General features: G+C 43.0%; 1 protein-coding gene across 1 annotated transcript in view; it reads left to right on the plus strand.

Annotated features, from left to right (window-relative positions):
* Nucleotides 1-1,018: 1,018 nt before the first annotated feature.
* DNMT1 (DNA methyltransferase 1) overlaps nucleotides 1,019-13,965 on the plus strand; it is a 61,720-nt gene continuing 48,773 nt past the window's right edge. Inside the window, exons 1-5 of the mRNA XM_060763314.2 lie at nucleotides 1,019-1,156; nucleotides 10,053-10,095; nucleotides 10,239-10,346; nucleotides 10,973-11,249; nucleotides 13,226-13,298. Of these exons, the coding sequence (XP_060619297.2) occupies nucleotides 1,110-1,156; nucleotides 10,053-10,095; nucleotides 10,239-10,346; nucleotides 10,973-11,249; nucleotides 13,226-13,298 (548 nt within the window). The 5' untranslated portion in view covers nucleotides 1,019-1,109. The remainder of the gene's footprint in view (nucleotides 1,157-10,052; nucleotides 10,096-10,238; nucleotides 10,347-10,972; nucleotides 11,250-13,225; nucleotides 13,299-13,965) is intronic.

Genomic DNA, 13,965 nt, shown 5'->3' on the forward strand with positions numbered 1-13,965 from the left:
CCGTTTTCCGTTCTTGAGTTCGGAGTAGAGCAACTGCTTTGGGAGACGGTGGTCGGGCATCCGGACAACGTGGCTGGTCCAGCGGAGTTGATGGCAGAGGACCATCGCTTCAATGCTGGTGGTCTTTGCTTCTTCCAGCACGCTGACATTTGTCCGCTTGTCTTCCCAAGAGATTTGCAGGATTTTCCGGAGGCAGCGCTGATGGAATCGTTCCAGGAGTTGCATGTGACGTCTGTAGACTGTCCACGTTTCGCAGGCATATAGCAGGGTTGGGAGGACAATAACTTTATAGACAAGCACCTTGGTCTCCCTACGGATGTCCCGGTCCTCAAACACTCTCTGCTTCATTCTGGAAAATGCTGCACTTGCAGAGCTCAGGCGGTGTTGTATTTCGGTGTCGATGTTGACTTTGGTGGAAAGGTGACTGCCAAGGTAGCGGAAATGGTCAACATTTTCTAATGTTACACTATTAAGTTGTATCTCTGGCATTGGAGAGGGGATGGCTGGTGACTGGTCCCCCTCTATATATACAGTCATTACATATATACACACGCGCACTTCTCTCACTGCCATGCACAGAGCTACAGAGTTATGGTCTGCATTTTGTAAATGATCAAAGCGACCTCTGACTTTTCTATAAGGACCTCATCACACTAGAGAATGAATCCACTTTAATCCCGGTTGCTGCCTCCTGCAGAATTCTGGGGTTTGTAGTTTAGGGAGGAGCCTAGAACAGCATCCCTAAACTACAAACCCCAGAATCCTGCAGGAGGCAGAAACCAGATTGAAAGTGGATTCATTCTCTCTAGTGTGTGATGAAGTATGAAAGCCCTAAGAAATGTATGGAGTCACCAAACCTCGATAAAGGCACATCAATACAAACAAGCACCCCCTCCGTTGTCTACTTGGTCTCCCCCACTCCATGCATTGAGAAGGCCCGAAGTAGAGACCTCCTCTTGCCTCCCCCCCCCCGGGCCTAATGCCGGATGGTTCATTCCAGCTCCGGCCCCGCCCCTCCCTCCTCCCCCTCCTCCCCGGTGCGCGCGAAACCGCTCTCGGCCGCCCTCCGGCTCCCTGCCCGCCGCCTTCCTTCCTTCCTTCCTGCCGAGATGCCCGCCCGGGCCGCCCCGCTGACCCCCGAGGAGCTGCGCAGGCGGTGAGTGAGGCCCCTGCTCCCCACGACCCCAATTCAAGCTTTGGGGGGGGGGGGCAAGCACCCTCAGTGAGGGGGAGAGTACTGGTCTTTCGAGCCCCCCCCTCCATTTTGTATATGGTTTCTCCCTCCTCAGCCCCCCCTCCTTTTTAGACATGGTTTCGCCCTTCTTCTTCGTCTCTCTCCTTCAGAGGGAAGTGAAGGGAGAGTGTGAGGAGAAAGAAGGGGGTCTCTTAAAGGGAAAGGTGGCCTTCTGAGGCCTTCCTGGACACCTTCCCCTCATTTAACATAATTACACCATAATTACTCCTCCCCTATCAAATTCTGTGTGTTCTTGAAGGATTGGAAGGCCTGCTTTGCTGATAGGGGAGCATCTGAATAAAATGAGCACCTTCCAGCTGAATCAAATCCCACATTATCACCTTTGAACTGGATTATATGGCAGTGTGGACTCAGATAACCCAGTTCAAAGCAGATATTGTGGGATGGCCAGCCTTGATGTTGTCTCTGTGGAAGGGCCCTCCATTGCTTGGCCAGTCCTGGGCCTGTTAACTGCCTCCACTTTTTTTTTTCAGTATTGGAATGGATGCTCATCAATATGTTGTTGTTATTATTGCTAATTTCTGTTTCTTTCTGCCTCTGCGTTCTTTTCTTTTGGCTGCCCTGCCACGCAGCACAAGTTGGGTGTTTGGCTGTCAATCATCTCCAAAAGCGAGAAAATAACTTAAGGTGTCAAGTTTTGTTCGTCTCAGGTTTCTTCTCTTTAGAATCAAAGAGTTGGAAGAGACCTCATGGGCCATCCAGTCCAACCCCCTGCCAAGAAGCAGGAATATTGCATTCAAATCACCCCTGACAAATGGCCATCCAGCCTCTGTTTAAAAACCTCCAAAGAAGGAGCCTCCACCGTGCTCCAGGGCAGAGAGTTCCACTGCTGAACGGCTCTCACAGTCAGGAAGTTCTTCCTCATGTTCAGATGGAATCTCCTCTCTTGTAGTTTGAAGCCATTCTTCCGCGTCCTAGTCTCCAAGGAAGCAGAAAACAAGCTTGCTTCCTCCTCCCTATGACTTCCTCTCACATATTTATACATGGCTATCATATCTCCTCTCAGCCTTCTCTTCTTCAGGCTAAACATGCCCAGCTCCTTAAGCCGCTCCTCATAGGGCTTGTTCTCCAGACCCATGATCCTTTTAGTCGCCCTCCTCTGGACACATTCCAGCTTGTCAATATCTCTCTTGAATTGTGGTGCCCAGAATTGGACACAATATTCCAGATGTGGTCTAACCAAGGCGGAATAGAGGGGTAGCATTACTTCCCTGGATCTAGACACTATGCTCCTATTGATGCAGGCCAAAATCCCATTTGTCTTTTTTGCCGCCACATCACATTGTTGGCTCATGTTTAACTTGTTGTCCACGAGGACTCCGAGATCTTTTTCACACGTACTGCTCTCGAGCCAGGCATTGTCCCCCATTTTGTATCTTTGCATTTCGTTTTTCCTGTCAAACTAGGCCTCCCCCAACGTTTTTAATAGCAATAGAAGCAGAGAAGCAAGGGGATTCAATAATAATAATAATCTTTAATGTTGTGTCTCTTATTGTCTATATGTTTTTAATTGCTTGTATTGTTGTTATTATTGCTTGTATTGTTGTGTTTGGGCTCGGCCTCATGTAAGCCGCACCGAGTCCCTTGGGGAGATGGTAGCGGGGTACAAATAAAGTATTATTATTATTTATGCCTCCATCTCCCAAATGGGGACTCGGGGCGGCTTACATGATGCCAAGCCCAGCAACACAATGCAATAACTAAAATCAAAACATACACAATAACTTGATAAATTACATAAAACATAAAGATTTCCTACTTTTTGTTGTCTCCAGGAGGCAGGAAGAGGAGGCTAGCTGCTCTTTGTAGTTTACATCCATTCCAGTTTTGTGTTTGGGGACTCTGGGCCCTTCCACACAGCCATATAACCCAGAATATCAAGGCAGAAAAATCCCACAGTATCTGCTTTGAACTGTTATCTGAACCTTCACTGCCTTATATTCCAGTTCAAAGCAGAAAATGTGGGATTTTAGTCAGCTGTGTAGAATAATAATAATAGTAATAATAATAATAATAATAATAATATTTTTGTCGTGTCAGGAGCGACTTAAGAAACTTCAAGTCGCTTCTGGTGTGAGAGAATTGGCCGTCTGCAAGGACGATGCCCAGGGGGCACCCGGATGAATTGATGTTTTAATAATAATAATAATAATAATCTTTATTTAGACCCTGCCACCATCTCCCCAAAGGGGACGCGGGGACCTAAGGCTGTATAAAATCCCACACTATCTGCTTTGAACCGGGTTATATGGCAGGGTGGACTCAGGCCCTTCCATACAGCCATATAACTCAGAATAATAAGGCAGAAAAATCCGACAATATTTGCTTTGAACTGGGTTATCTGAGTCCACACTGCCATATATTCCAGTTCAAAACAGAAAATTTGGGATTTTATTCAGCTATGTGGAATAATAATAATAATAATAATAATAAACCTTTATTTGTACCCCGCTACCATCTCCCGAAGGACTCGGTGCGGCTTACAATAATAATAATAATCTTTATTTATACCCTGCCACCATCTCCCCAAAGGGGACTCAGGGACCTAAGGCTGTATAAAATCCCACACTATCTGCTTTGAGCCGGGTTATATGGCAGTGTGGACTCAGGCCCTTCCATACAGAATAACAAGGCAGAAAAATCCGACAATATCCGCTTTGAACTGGGTTATCTGAGTCCACTCTGCCATATATTCCAGCTCAAAGCAGAAAATGTGGGATTTTATTCAGCTGTGTGGAATTATTATTATTATTATTATTATTATTATTATTATTATTATCTTTATTTATACCCTGCCACCATCTCCCCAAAGGAGACTCGGGGACCTAAAGCTGTATAAAATCCCACATTATCTGCTTTGAACTGGGTTATCTGGCAGTGTGGACTCAGGCCCTTCCGTATAGCCATATAACCCAGCATAACAAGGCAGAAAAATCCGACAATATCTGCTTTGAACTGGGTTATCTGAGTCCACACTGCCATATATTCCAGTTCAAAACAGAACATTTTGGATTTTATTCAGCTGTATGGAAGGGAGCTTATTAAAGAAGCAAAATAATCATAAAATAAAACAGGCCTTTCTGCACCTCAGGCATTTTGTCCTTGCCTTGCTCTCATCATGCCCCACCTTCCCATCTGGGACAGGAAGTAGAAACCGATTTCTTCCCTAGTCAAAAGCGTGGCTTGGCGGGAAGACTTGTTTGTGTGTGTTTAGAACACGGATTAACAAAGAGAGAGAGGGAGAGTCCAGGAAGCAGTGGTTAACATGCCCTGACTAATGTATTAAAAACAAAAAAAGGGGGGGGGGGGTAGGTTCCTCATGCATTGGGTTCATTGGCGCAACCCCAAACTTGCAAGGCGGGCTGGTTGGCTCTCCGGTTTCTGGCGCCTCCAGAAGCGCGCTGCATTTCAATGGAGTCTGTCCCTTTCCTTGGGAGGTGTTTTCTGTGGGCCTCTTTCCTTGGGGCATCTCATCCCAACAGCCATTCTGGAAAATATAAGCCGTACATTTTTTCTCTCTCTATCTGCTTGAAATAAATTGTCCTTGTGCAAATGTTTTTGCTCACTCTCACTCTTTGGAACCGATTGCTGTGCTGCCGCAGAAGCACATTGGCGGTCGGGTTTGAAGTGAGGCGCCATTTCCCCCTTTTCTTCCACCTTGTTTACGACACTTTTCAAAATGTCACTGCCCCTCGCTATTTTAAAGCTTTAGATCCGATTGCCAGCATTATTGACAGGAAACCTTTGTTGCAGTGCATTCTAAAACATATTGCAGAATTCACTAACTTTCCACTTTCTTCTGCAGAAGCAACAAATATGTTTGGACTCATGTAATCGTTGCTCTTCTCCCAGCTTCTTTGCATTTGATATCCGTCATATCTCTATGTTTCTTCCTGCAAGTGGTCCTTACGGCCTGGTTGCAAAATGGAGTCCAGAAAGGTGTGCTTGTTGAAAATAAGCGGGCTTTTGTGCAGCAGTGCAGAGATCGGAAGAAGGGAAGCGTTTCTTCTCTCTCTCCCTCTCCTTTTTTTGAAACTGCTCATTAAATAATATTGGAGAGCTGCATGTGAGCTTTCCAGCTTGATGTCTCCGGTATGTGAAGCTCATTCTGCCACTTGCTGTATGCGAGGTGGTGAGGCCTACCATATAGTTTGTGCCACATAGTACGTCTGTCTGTTTGCTCTCAAAGGAAGGAGATAGGTGACGTAGGCCGACAGCGTGTGTGCCGCTTTTGTCTGGAGTTGGCAGTCTGGGATAAAACTCTCCCGCCTTTCCCTCGCAAGAGCATGTGGCTACTCTCGCATTCAGTTTAGCAATTTCTCCAAACTTTTTTTCCCCTTGAAGTAGTCGGATAGAGTCTTCCCATGTTTTATCCCCCCCTTGTGAAATCTTTCTATTTGTGGGAGGGGATGGAGGTGATAGTGGAATCACGTTTATCCATGTGTTTGAGGAGACAAATCAATTTGCATCCTCTCCTCACTTTCCTCTGTATTGTTGCATATTTATGTTTGTCTAGCATGAAGTGACAACAGGAGTGCCATGCATCTCCAATCTCCTCACACCTTGAACTATCCCTTAACTCCTTAGTCCTGTATAGGGTGGGGAAGTGGTGAGTTACAATCAGGGAAAAACTTCTCCAGAGTAAAATGTTGAACTGCTTCAGGCTGAACACTAGCCTCTTCTTTGAAAGTAAAACTTGGTTCAGGTCGTTTTCTCTGCTGGGAAATATACTTCATTCTTAAGTCACCATCCCAAACCATGTGAAACCATCATGAATGGCCCACCAAATGGCCACTACTTTAAAATGTTAATGAGGAGGAATGGAAAAGAATGTGTTGTAGAATTGCAGGAGGTTGGTAACAATGTGGTACAGTAGGTTCAGTAATATGAATGACTTTCTTGGCATTATTCTAGTCTAGTATTTGATTACTATGTCAGTCTATGAATTGATTGATGATGTTATTTTGTGGTGTTTTTATGTTGTGTTTATACATTTTACTGTGCTGTGTTTTAATTCTATGTTTGTCCCCATGTAAGCCGCCCCAGGTCTCTTCGGGGAGATGGTGGCAGGATACAAAAATAAAATTGTTATTATTGTTATTAATGTTATTATTGTTATTAATGTTAAAAACTCAGTGAGTGATGGTGAGTCAGCAACAGAACTAATATGGCCCTCCCTGTACAATTGTGTACCTTGCAGTAAAGTCGCTTGTTAATAAGGTTTTGTTTTGTTTTTTGTCATGTCAGGAGCGACTTGAGAAATTGCAAGTTGCTTCTGCTGTGAGAGAATTGGCCGTCTGCAAGGACGTTGCCCAGGGGACGCCTGGTTGTTTTTGATGTTTTTATCATCCTTGTGGGAGGCTTCTGTCATGTCCCAGCATGATGAGCTGGAGCTCAAAGAGGGAGCTCATCTGCGCTCTCCTCAGATTCGAACCTGCGACCTGTCAGTCTTCAGTCCTGCCGGCATAGGGGTTTAACCCACTGCGCCACCGGGGGCTCCTCGTTAATAAGTTATATTGTCACATATATGTCTATGTGTCCTCAGGTTGCCCGTTCACTTACAATGACTGCATGAATTTCATAGACATTTCTTCGGGCCCTGCCACATCCATATAACCCACAATATCTGCTTTGAACTGGGTTTTCTTGGGGCCTTTCCACACAGCCCTATATCCCAAAATATCAAGGCAGAAAATCCCACATTATCTGAGTGTGGACTCAGATAACTCAGTTCAAAGCAGATATAGTGGGATTTTCTGCCTTGATATTCTGGGATATACAGCTGTGTGGAAGGGCCCTGAGTCCACACTGCCATATATTCCAGTTCAAAGCAGAAAACGTAGGATTTTATTCAGTTATGTGGAAGGGGCCTAAGGCAAAGAGTATTCAGAGGTGATTAGTACTTGCCTTTTGATGAAATTTAGCATAGGTGTCCCATTCTAGTATAACCCAGACTGACCCTGCCTAGTTTTTCAAGACCAGATAAGGAAATGGTGCCTTCGGGGCATTAGGCGAGGCATAACACTATCTTCATGGTACTCTACAGTATGTAAGTCATTACAGTACAGTATTTGGCCAATATTGGTGGCTCTAACCATCGATGTGGCAATTACAGGTACATTTTAGCCTGTCTTTTCTCCCTTGTTATTACTCATGAATGGATGTCCAGGAACATTAACCAACTCATTGTGTGGCATTTTTAGCAGCAATGATCGGTTACGTACAGAAAAAGTAAAGAAGTTAGAGGGCCGGCAGAGGCAATATCATATTACTTTAAGACCAGCACTTTTAAAACTTATGGGAGTAGAACTTATTCTTGTCAAATACACAAAATGGTAACATCTGCCAGGAGATGTAAAATTGGGAAGTGTGTGCCCCATGGCTACCATTAACACTAGGGATGATAGTTAATGGTAAGGAATAATATGAGTTGTAGTTAAGCAATGCCCAGAGGTCTGCATGCTCCTGATTCTTGCTGTTTGTGGTCCTAGTATAGAAGCAGGAGGGTGCTGGGCTGGTTTTATCTTGTACGTAAGAGCAGTATTATTATGTAAAGTATGAAGGTGATTGAAGCAAAACACTACATGATTCAATCAGTGAATGTGATCCACTCCAACTGTTGATAAATTGCCATTGCAAGAGCAACGCACAAACAAACTGAAATAGGATTGTGGAGTCATGTTTATTGCCAAACAATATTTCCTATTAGCCCTGGCCAGCAGAACCAATAGTGAGAAACACCAGTCCAACAACAGCTGAAAAACTGCTTGATTCCCAATCCTAGCCTAAAAAGTGACTAATGATTTCAGTGGAACCAGTCAGTCTTTACTGAGCCAGTCCTGACACTTGATATGCGAAATGAATTCCCATGGAGTACTTTTGCAAAGGAATCACTGCACAGATTATCTTGTCAAAGAAAGCAGGCATGTATAATAATAATAATAATAATAATAATAATAATAATAAAACACTTTATTTATAAAAGGCTTTAATAACAACGTGGAACGTGGTCTTTTGCTTAAAAGAAAACATATGACCTACAGTGTGCCAGATGTCAAATCAAAGTGTAAACTAGTGTGACTGGGAGAGTGTGTGTCAAGTAGCCATCTTGAATGAAAGATGGAGAAATTCCCATTTCTATAAAAGAAGGGACAGGTGAAAAGGAATGTTGCAGCACCTTTAAGAGTGTTTTTTAGCATGAGCTGTTGTGGATATAAACTTGTTTCTTCAGATGCAGAGCACAATGATATTCAGTCCACAAAAACATAAAGCATATTTAAATAGGAATGGGCTGGATTGTAATAGGGTCCAGAAAGATTAACATTATGCCAGTGGGTGAGGTGTCATATGATTGCTGTAATTCAGCTATCTTGGTGCCATGAAGTGTTGCAACAGATGAAGGATTAAATAGGATTATAAGTACTGCTGAAGTAGTAAAAGAGAGGTGGTCTTTTGAAGATATTTTGATCAATGGCTATTTATTTTTAGTGGAGGGATAGTTCCCAGATACAAATGTGAAGCGGTAATTTTTTTTCTGAGCTGTTAAGAAATTGCTCAAGTTCCACAATTCAGTTGTGTTCAGTGTGTGTTTGTATGTGTGTACTTGTGTCTGCATGCATATATGCATCAAAAATGACAAGTAAGTTGAAGAGACTTTAAGCCTATGGGATCTATGAAGGGATGAACTATAAAAAAATTTTTATCACCTGGTTGAAGATGCCACTTTCATTTTCCTAGATATGTTTTTGTGTCGTTCATTCTTTCCTAATATTGAGGACCTAACTGGGAATGTTTAAAGCTGACTTTCCAAAAGTCATGTCCTCCTGAGATATCATGGCTACGCTGTCTGGGTGGTGGGAGTTGAAGACATCTGGAAACACAAAGTTGTAGAATTCTGCTTTAAGCATACTGGACTTACCCCATACCACTTTCAGATGTGCCAGCCTTTGTGTTCCTTCTCTTGTTTCTTGATTTGAGGTTTACTTAAATAGCATTATGTAATGTTGAGTCCTCCTGAGACAAATGGCTGAGTATGGGGGCAGAAATCTATCTCAACCATGACTAATACCAGGGTCAGAGACCAAAGGATGCAACCATAGTTTCTCTAACTCTTCCAGTCATTTTGAACTAGGGCAGCCCTGTGCCTCCTTAGATATCCCTCTGCACTGAAATGTGGTGTCTCTGAAGTACTCTTGATCAAATATGCTATTATTATTATTGTTATTGTTGTTATTTCTTTATTTACTTTATTTCTACCCTGTCTTTCTCTCCATGGGGATTCAAGGCAGCTCACAATTACATGGCACAACCCGATGAATTTAAAAATTGCAAATATTAAAAAAATTAAAAAGATCAAAAACAATTAAATATTTGTGTCATCAGTATAAGTTAAAATACAGTTAAGCTTCCATAGAGAGGAAGGCACTCTTCATGTGGTTCTTCAATTTTGGGATTTGTGTATGAAGAGGTCAGGAACAAACCTCAAGCTTGTGTGCTCCTTCTTTGTATAGCTTTTTGCTGACTTTGTCATCATGAAGAAGAAGGAATCCGTGAAATTGTGAACCCTTGCACTTTTCTGTAAATATCCTGAACCCAAGTGATTTGAGTTTCCATGTTTCATGAAGATCCCCTGCAGTCATTTCATCTTGTGAGAAGGATGGTTATGACAGAGTGTAGAGTTCAGTTGTGGTTGCCTTCATCAGTACACCAAGATACCAAAGTATCTTTTGAAAACAAGAGGGAGGAAGGGGCTGCCTTCTAATGTAAAAAAAAAAATGTTTTGTTTTGTTTTTAACAGGCTAAAAGATCTGGAGAGGGATGAAGATGGTCTTGGAGAAAGAGTGAGTGCATCCATTTTCATTTCCCCTGCTGTTCAATAGAGTCATGAGCCTGACTTTACCTTTCTGCCACTGTTTCCCTGGAAGTCCTTGCAGGTCTGAGTTGCCAGATGCAAGAGTTGCTCACTCTCCTTCTCTCTCTTCAGGAATGTGTTAAAGAAAAGCTGAATTTGATGCATGGCTTCTTAAAAGCAGATGTTCAGAATCAGCTGAAAGACTTGGAAACCAAGTTACACAAAGAAGAGCTTTCTGAGGTCAGTAGACTTGAACCTCAACTTCCATGGGGTTCTTGCATCGGGGATTTTTCATTAGTTTGTAGCTTTCTAAACTGCCAGTTTACAAGCCTCTGCCTCCTTGCTACCACTGTCTTTCTCCTCTTCATCTCCACCCCTCCCCCCCCCCATGCAAGGAAATAGGTAGGTGGAGAAAAAGGAAGGCATGGGAGCGTATATGCCTTGGGGCAGCAGGCAGAGAAAGAGGTGGGTAGGAGTGAGTAAGTTCCCTGAGGATCACAATGGTGGTACTCCATCTTCCCTCATTGGTCCTGAGAGGGTTCTGGAGATACCTGTGATTTTTCCACTTTTGGGATGAGGGGTGCTCTCCTAAGCCCCGCAAAAGTGAAGGGTAGACTGTGCTTAATTGTTAATGGTATGTGGATACTTCCTGTTCTGTTCAAGCATTGTTTCAGGGGCTGACTCTGTCTCCATTTAACTGGAATAATTTCTGAAATGCAATCATCAAACTAGCCTATGTCAGGTTTCTCATCACTAAGTTCTTTTCTTTTTTCTGGGACTTGAGCATTCAATTAAATCTCAATGTTGAAAGGAATCTTGATTAAGTTGTGTTTTTTTTGTTTTTGTTTTTTTGCATGGTGCTACAGGAACGGTATCTAGCCAAAGTTAAAGCCCTGCTCCACAAAGAACTGTCTTTTGAAAATGGAGATAACCTGGAACTTGGCCAAAAGGCCAATGGCTGTTCAGAAAATGGTGCTTATGGTAGCGATGAGGAACCCGAGAGACTGGGCAGCAAAGCGGAAGAGGACAGTAACATGGAGATTGAAGAGGCAGCCTCATCTTCCTCATCAACACCACTGGCTTCACCATCTGTGCTCAAAGCACGTCGGGGCAGGAAGAGCAAGTCCAACAGTGAGAGCAGAAGTAAGAAGTCATTTGAATGCTTAAGCAAAAGTCATGGGGAAACTATACATTTTAGGTGCACTCCTTAATCCTGTGGCTGACAATCAGCAAACCTGGGGTCATTTGCAGTCCTTTATCTAGTCTCATCTGGCACTTGTCCTGATTTCCAGACCCTTCTGAAAGAAATTAGTTCAGCTGGAGAGAGATGAAGGTAGAAGCACATAGCAAAAGGAAGAAATTTCGGTTTCTTGTTCCTTTCTGCAATACATCAGCCAAGCAAAATTTTCATTGCCACTAAAGCCTGAGGGATGCGCCACCTCCTCATTTTCTGTCTCTGTTGTTTCTGTTGCTGAATGAGGGCTTCACAGTTTCCTTATTATGGTGGTGCAAAAGATAAAAATGGACTGTTGAGTAAACCATGAGATTTAGATGTGTTCCCATGCACTCATATAGTTTGCTCCAGCAAGAATTAAGTGTCCAATCCTGAACCAGAACCTGTTGAAGTTGTATTTTGGATGACACTTCCCAGAATCACCCTTCAGCATACCCTGTAGCCATGGGAAAACTTGGCCTAAGGGTGGGATTTAATTCTGGAATGTGTCACCATTCCTCCAACGTCCCTTTGTTGAGCTTCATTTCAAGGTGACTGCAGCAGGATGAAGAACATGCCTCTAGGCAGTAATAGCAAAACTGTAGTATCAATCAAGGGTGGGAATCATGGCCCTGCAGATACTGCGGGACTGTGTCTTCTAGGTCAGGATTTCTAATCATTGGCTATGCTGGCCAGAGGACTGATTCCCATCATGATACGAGTGCAACAAAGTTTGTCTTTGTATTCAGTTTGAGATGAAAGCAATGCGTTGGTTTTTCTGATTCAGTCATGACAGTAGTAATTTGTAGCGAAGTATATCTGCTTTGAGCATTTTGAAAGCAACAGTAATTGTCTATGCCCAGCATCTGTGTCATGAATGACTTTTCAACAACTTTGAAGCATAGGTTCTTTTTATTGCAATTTCCAATGTGAGCGGGTATATCAGATTACAGAAAAACATTTAGACAAAGACTGACATTGGACATACAGACATGCAGATTCTATGCAACTACATTGGATTTACAATTACATTGGTTAACAAACAAAGAAAGGGGAATTACATTTTCACTCAACATTCATCCACATGCAACCAAAATATTACCATATCTTTTTCTCCCTCTTTGGAGAAGCACCTCTTCTGCCAGACCCTGCTTTCCTGCAGCCTGCCAGCGTAGTTCCATAACTCCATAACTTCAAAACACTGAAATGCCAAAACATCTTTCCCTAAGAACAATGCCAAGGACCAGATCTCTGTTTTCCATACAGCAGAACCTGACTCCCTGCACAAAATCTAAGACTCCAGAAGCGCACTTCTTCTTCTTCCCTTGAGAAAGAAGCCCCAAAGTGACCAGACTGCTCCTGTGCAGATCTGCCACTCTCCATAGGTACACTATCTCCTTCCCATGAAGCAGAGTATAGCGGGTGAACCAGACTCCTCAGGTCGGTCACATTTTGAGCATTATTACACTGAGTCTTTTATAGGAATATTCTGTTGATTTAGTCCCAAAGTTGTAAATGAATTATAGATGTCTTCCATCCTGGCTCCATCTCAGTTTCCTGGCCAGATGTTGATCTTCTTGATTGGTGTTGATCTTATGTTGACTTCCTTCTTAACATAAGGAATGCTGCAAACATTTCCTTAACTTGAAAGAACCATTGTCACAGTTCTTAACAATTCTCATTAGCAGGCTTTGATCACAGTTCCAGCAAGCAGGTAGTTAATCACTGCAGGCCTTAATATTATATTGGTGTTTCCAAAATTATTAACTCTAACCACACATCCTTCCATTCATTCCCACACATTATATTAAATTCACATTTGTCAAATCTGCACATTGAATTTCTTGTGACATCTGCAACTGTTTGTGTTTTTTATTTGTGTGTGTGTTTTTAAATTAATTTGCAGAAACCCCGAGCAGCTCAAGGGTCACTCGTAGTTCTGGCAAGCAGCCTACCATTGTGGCTATGTTTTCTAAAGGGTGAGTAGGGTTGTGTGTAACACTAGTGTGCCACCCCACCCCTTACTGCTCCTGTGTTTTCCTCAATGATATCCTTTTTGGCTTTCGTTATTTTTTCTTCTTGTGATTGCCGTATTTCTAGTTTCATTGAAGTGGCTAGAGGTGAACACTGAACAAACTGTTGTGTATATATGTAAAAACTAGAGGAGCATATTATGAGATTCGGAGAAAGATCAACAAGCTTTCCCAGAGCAAAACACCTGGACAGACTTTGGGAAAACATGATTTTCTTACGAGTTCTGTGTGTTGTCATCATTGCTCTCCAAGGCAGGAGTGGTTAAAGGAAATGTCTAGGATGCAGGTTGGATGTTGCAGTCTGAAAAGTAACTTTTCCAAGCTCTGACCAAGTCCGTGTCAGGGTCTACATTGATTCGGAGAAAGATCAACAAGTTTTCCCAGGGCAAGACACCTGGACAGACTGTGGGAAAACATGATTTTCTTACGAGTTCTGTGTGTTGTCATCGTTGCTCTCCAAGGCAGGAGTGGTTAAAGGAAATGTCTAGGATGCAGGTTGGATGTTGCAGTCTGAAAAGTAACTTTTCCAAGCTCTGACCAAGTCTGTGTCGGGGTCTACATTGACCTTGTAAGTCCTGTTACCGGACTTCGGATCAGTCATGTCAGCAAAATG

This window comes from Anolis sagrei, chromosome 2 (genome assembly GCF_037176765.1).
Source record: "Anolis sagrei isolate rAnoSag1 chromosome 2, rAnoSag1.mat, whole genome shotgun sequence".
NCBI classification, from domain to species: Eukaryota; Metazoa; Chordata; class Lepidosauria; order Squamata; family Dactyloidae; genus Anolis; species Anolis sagrei.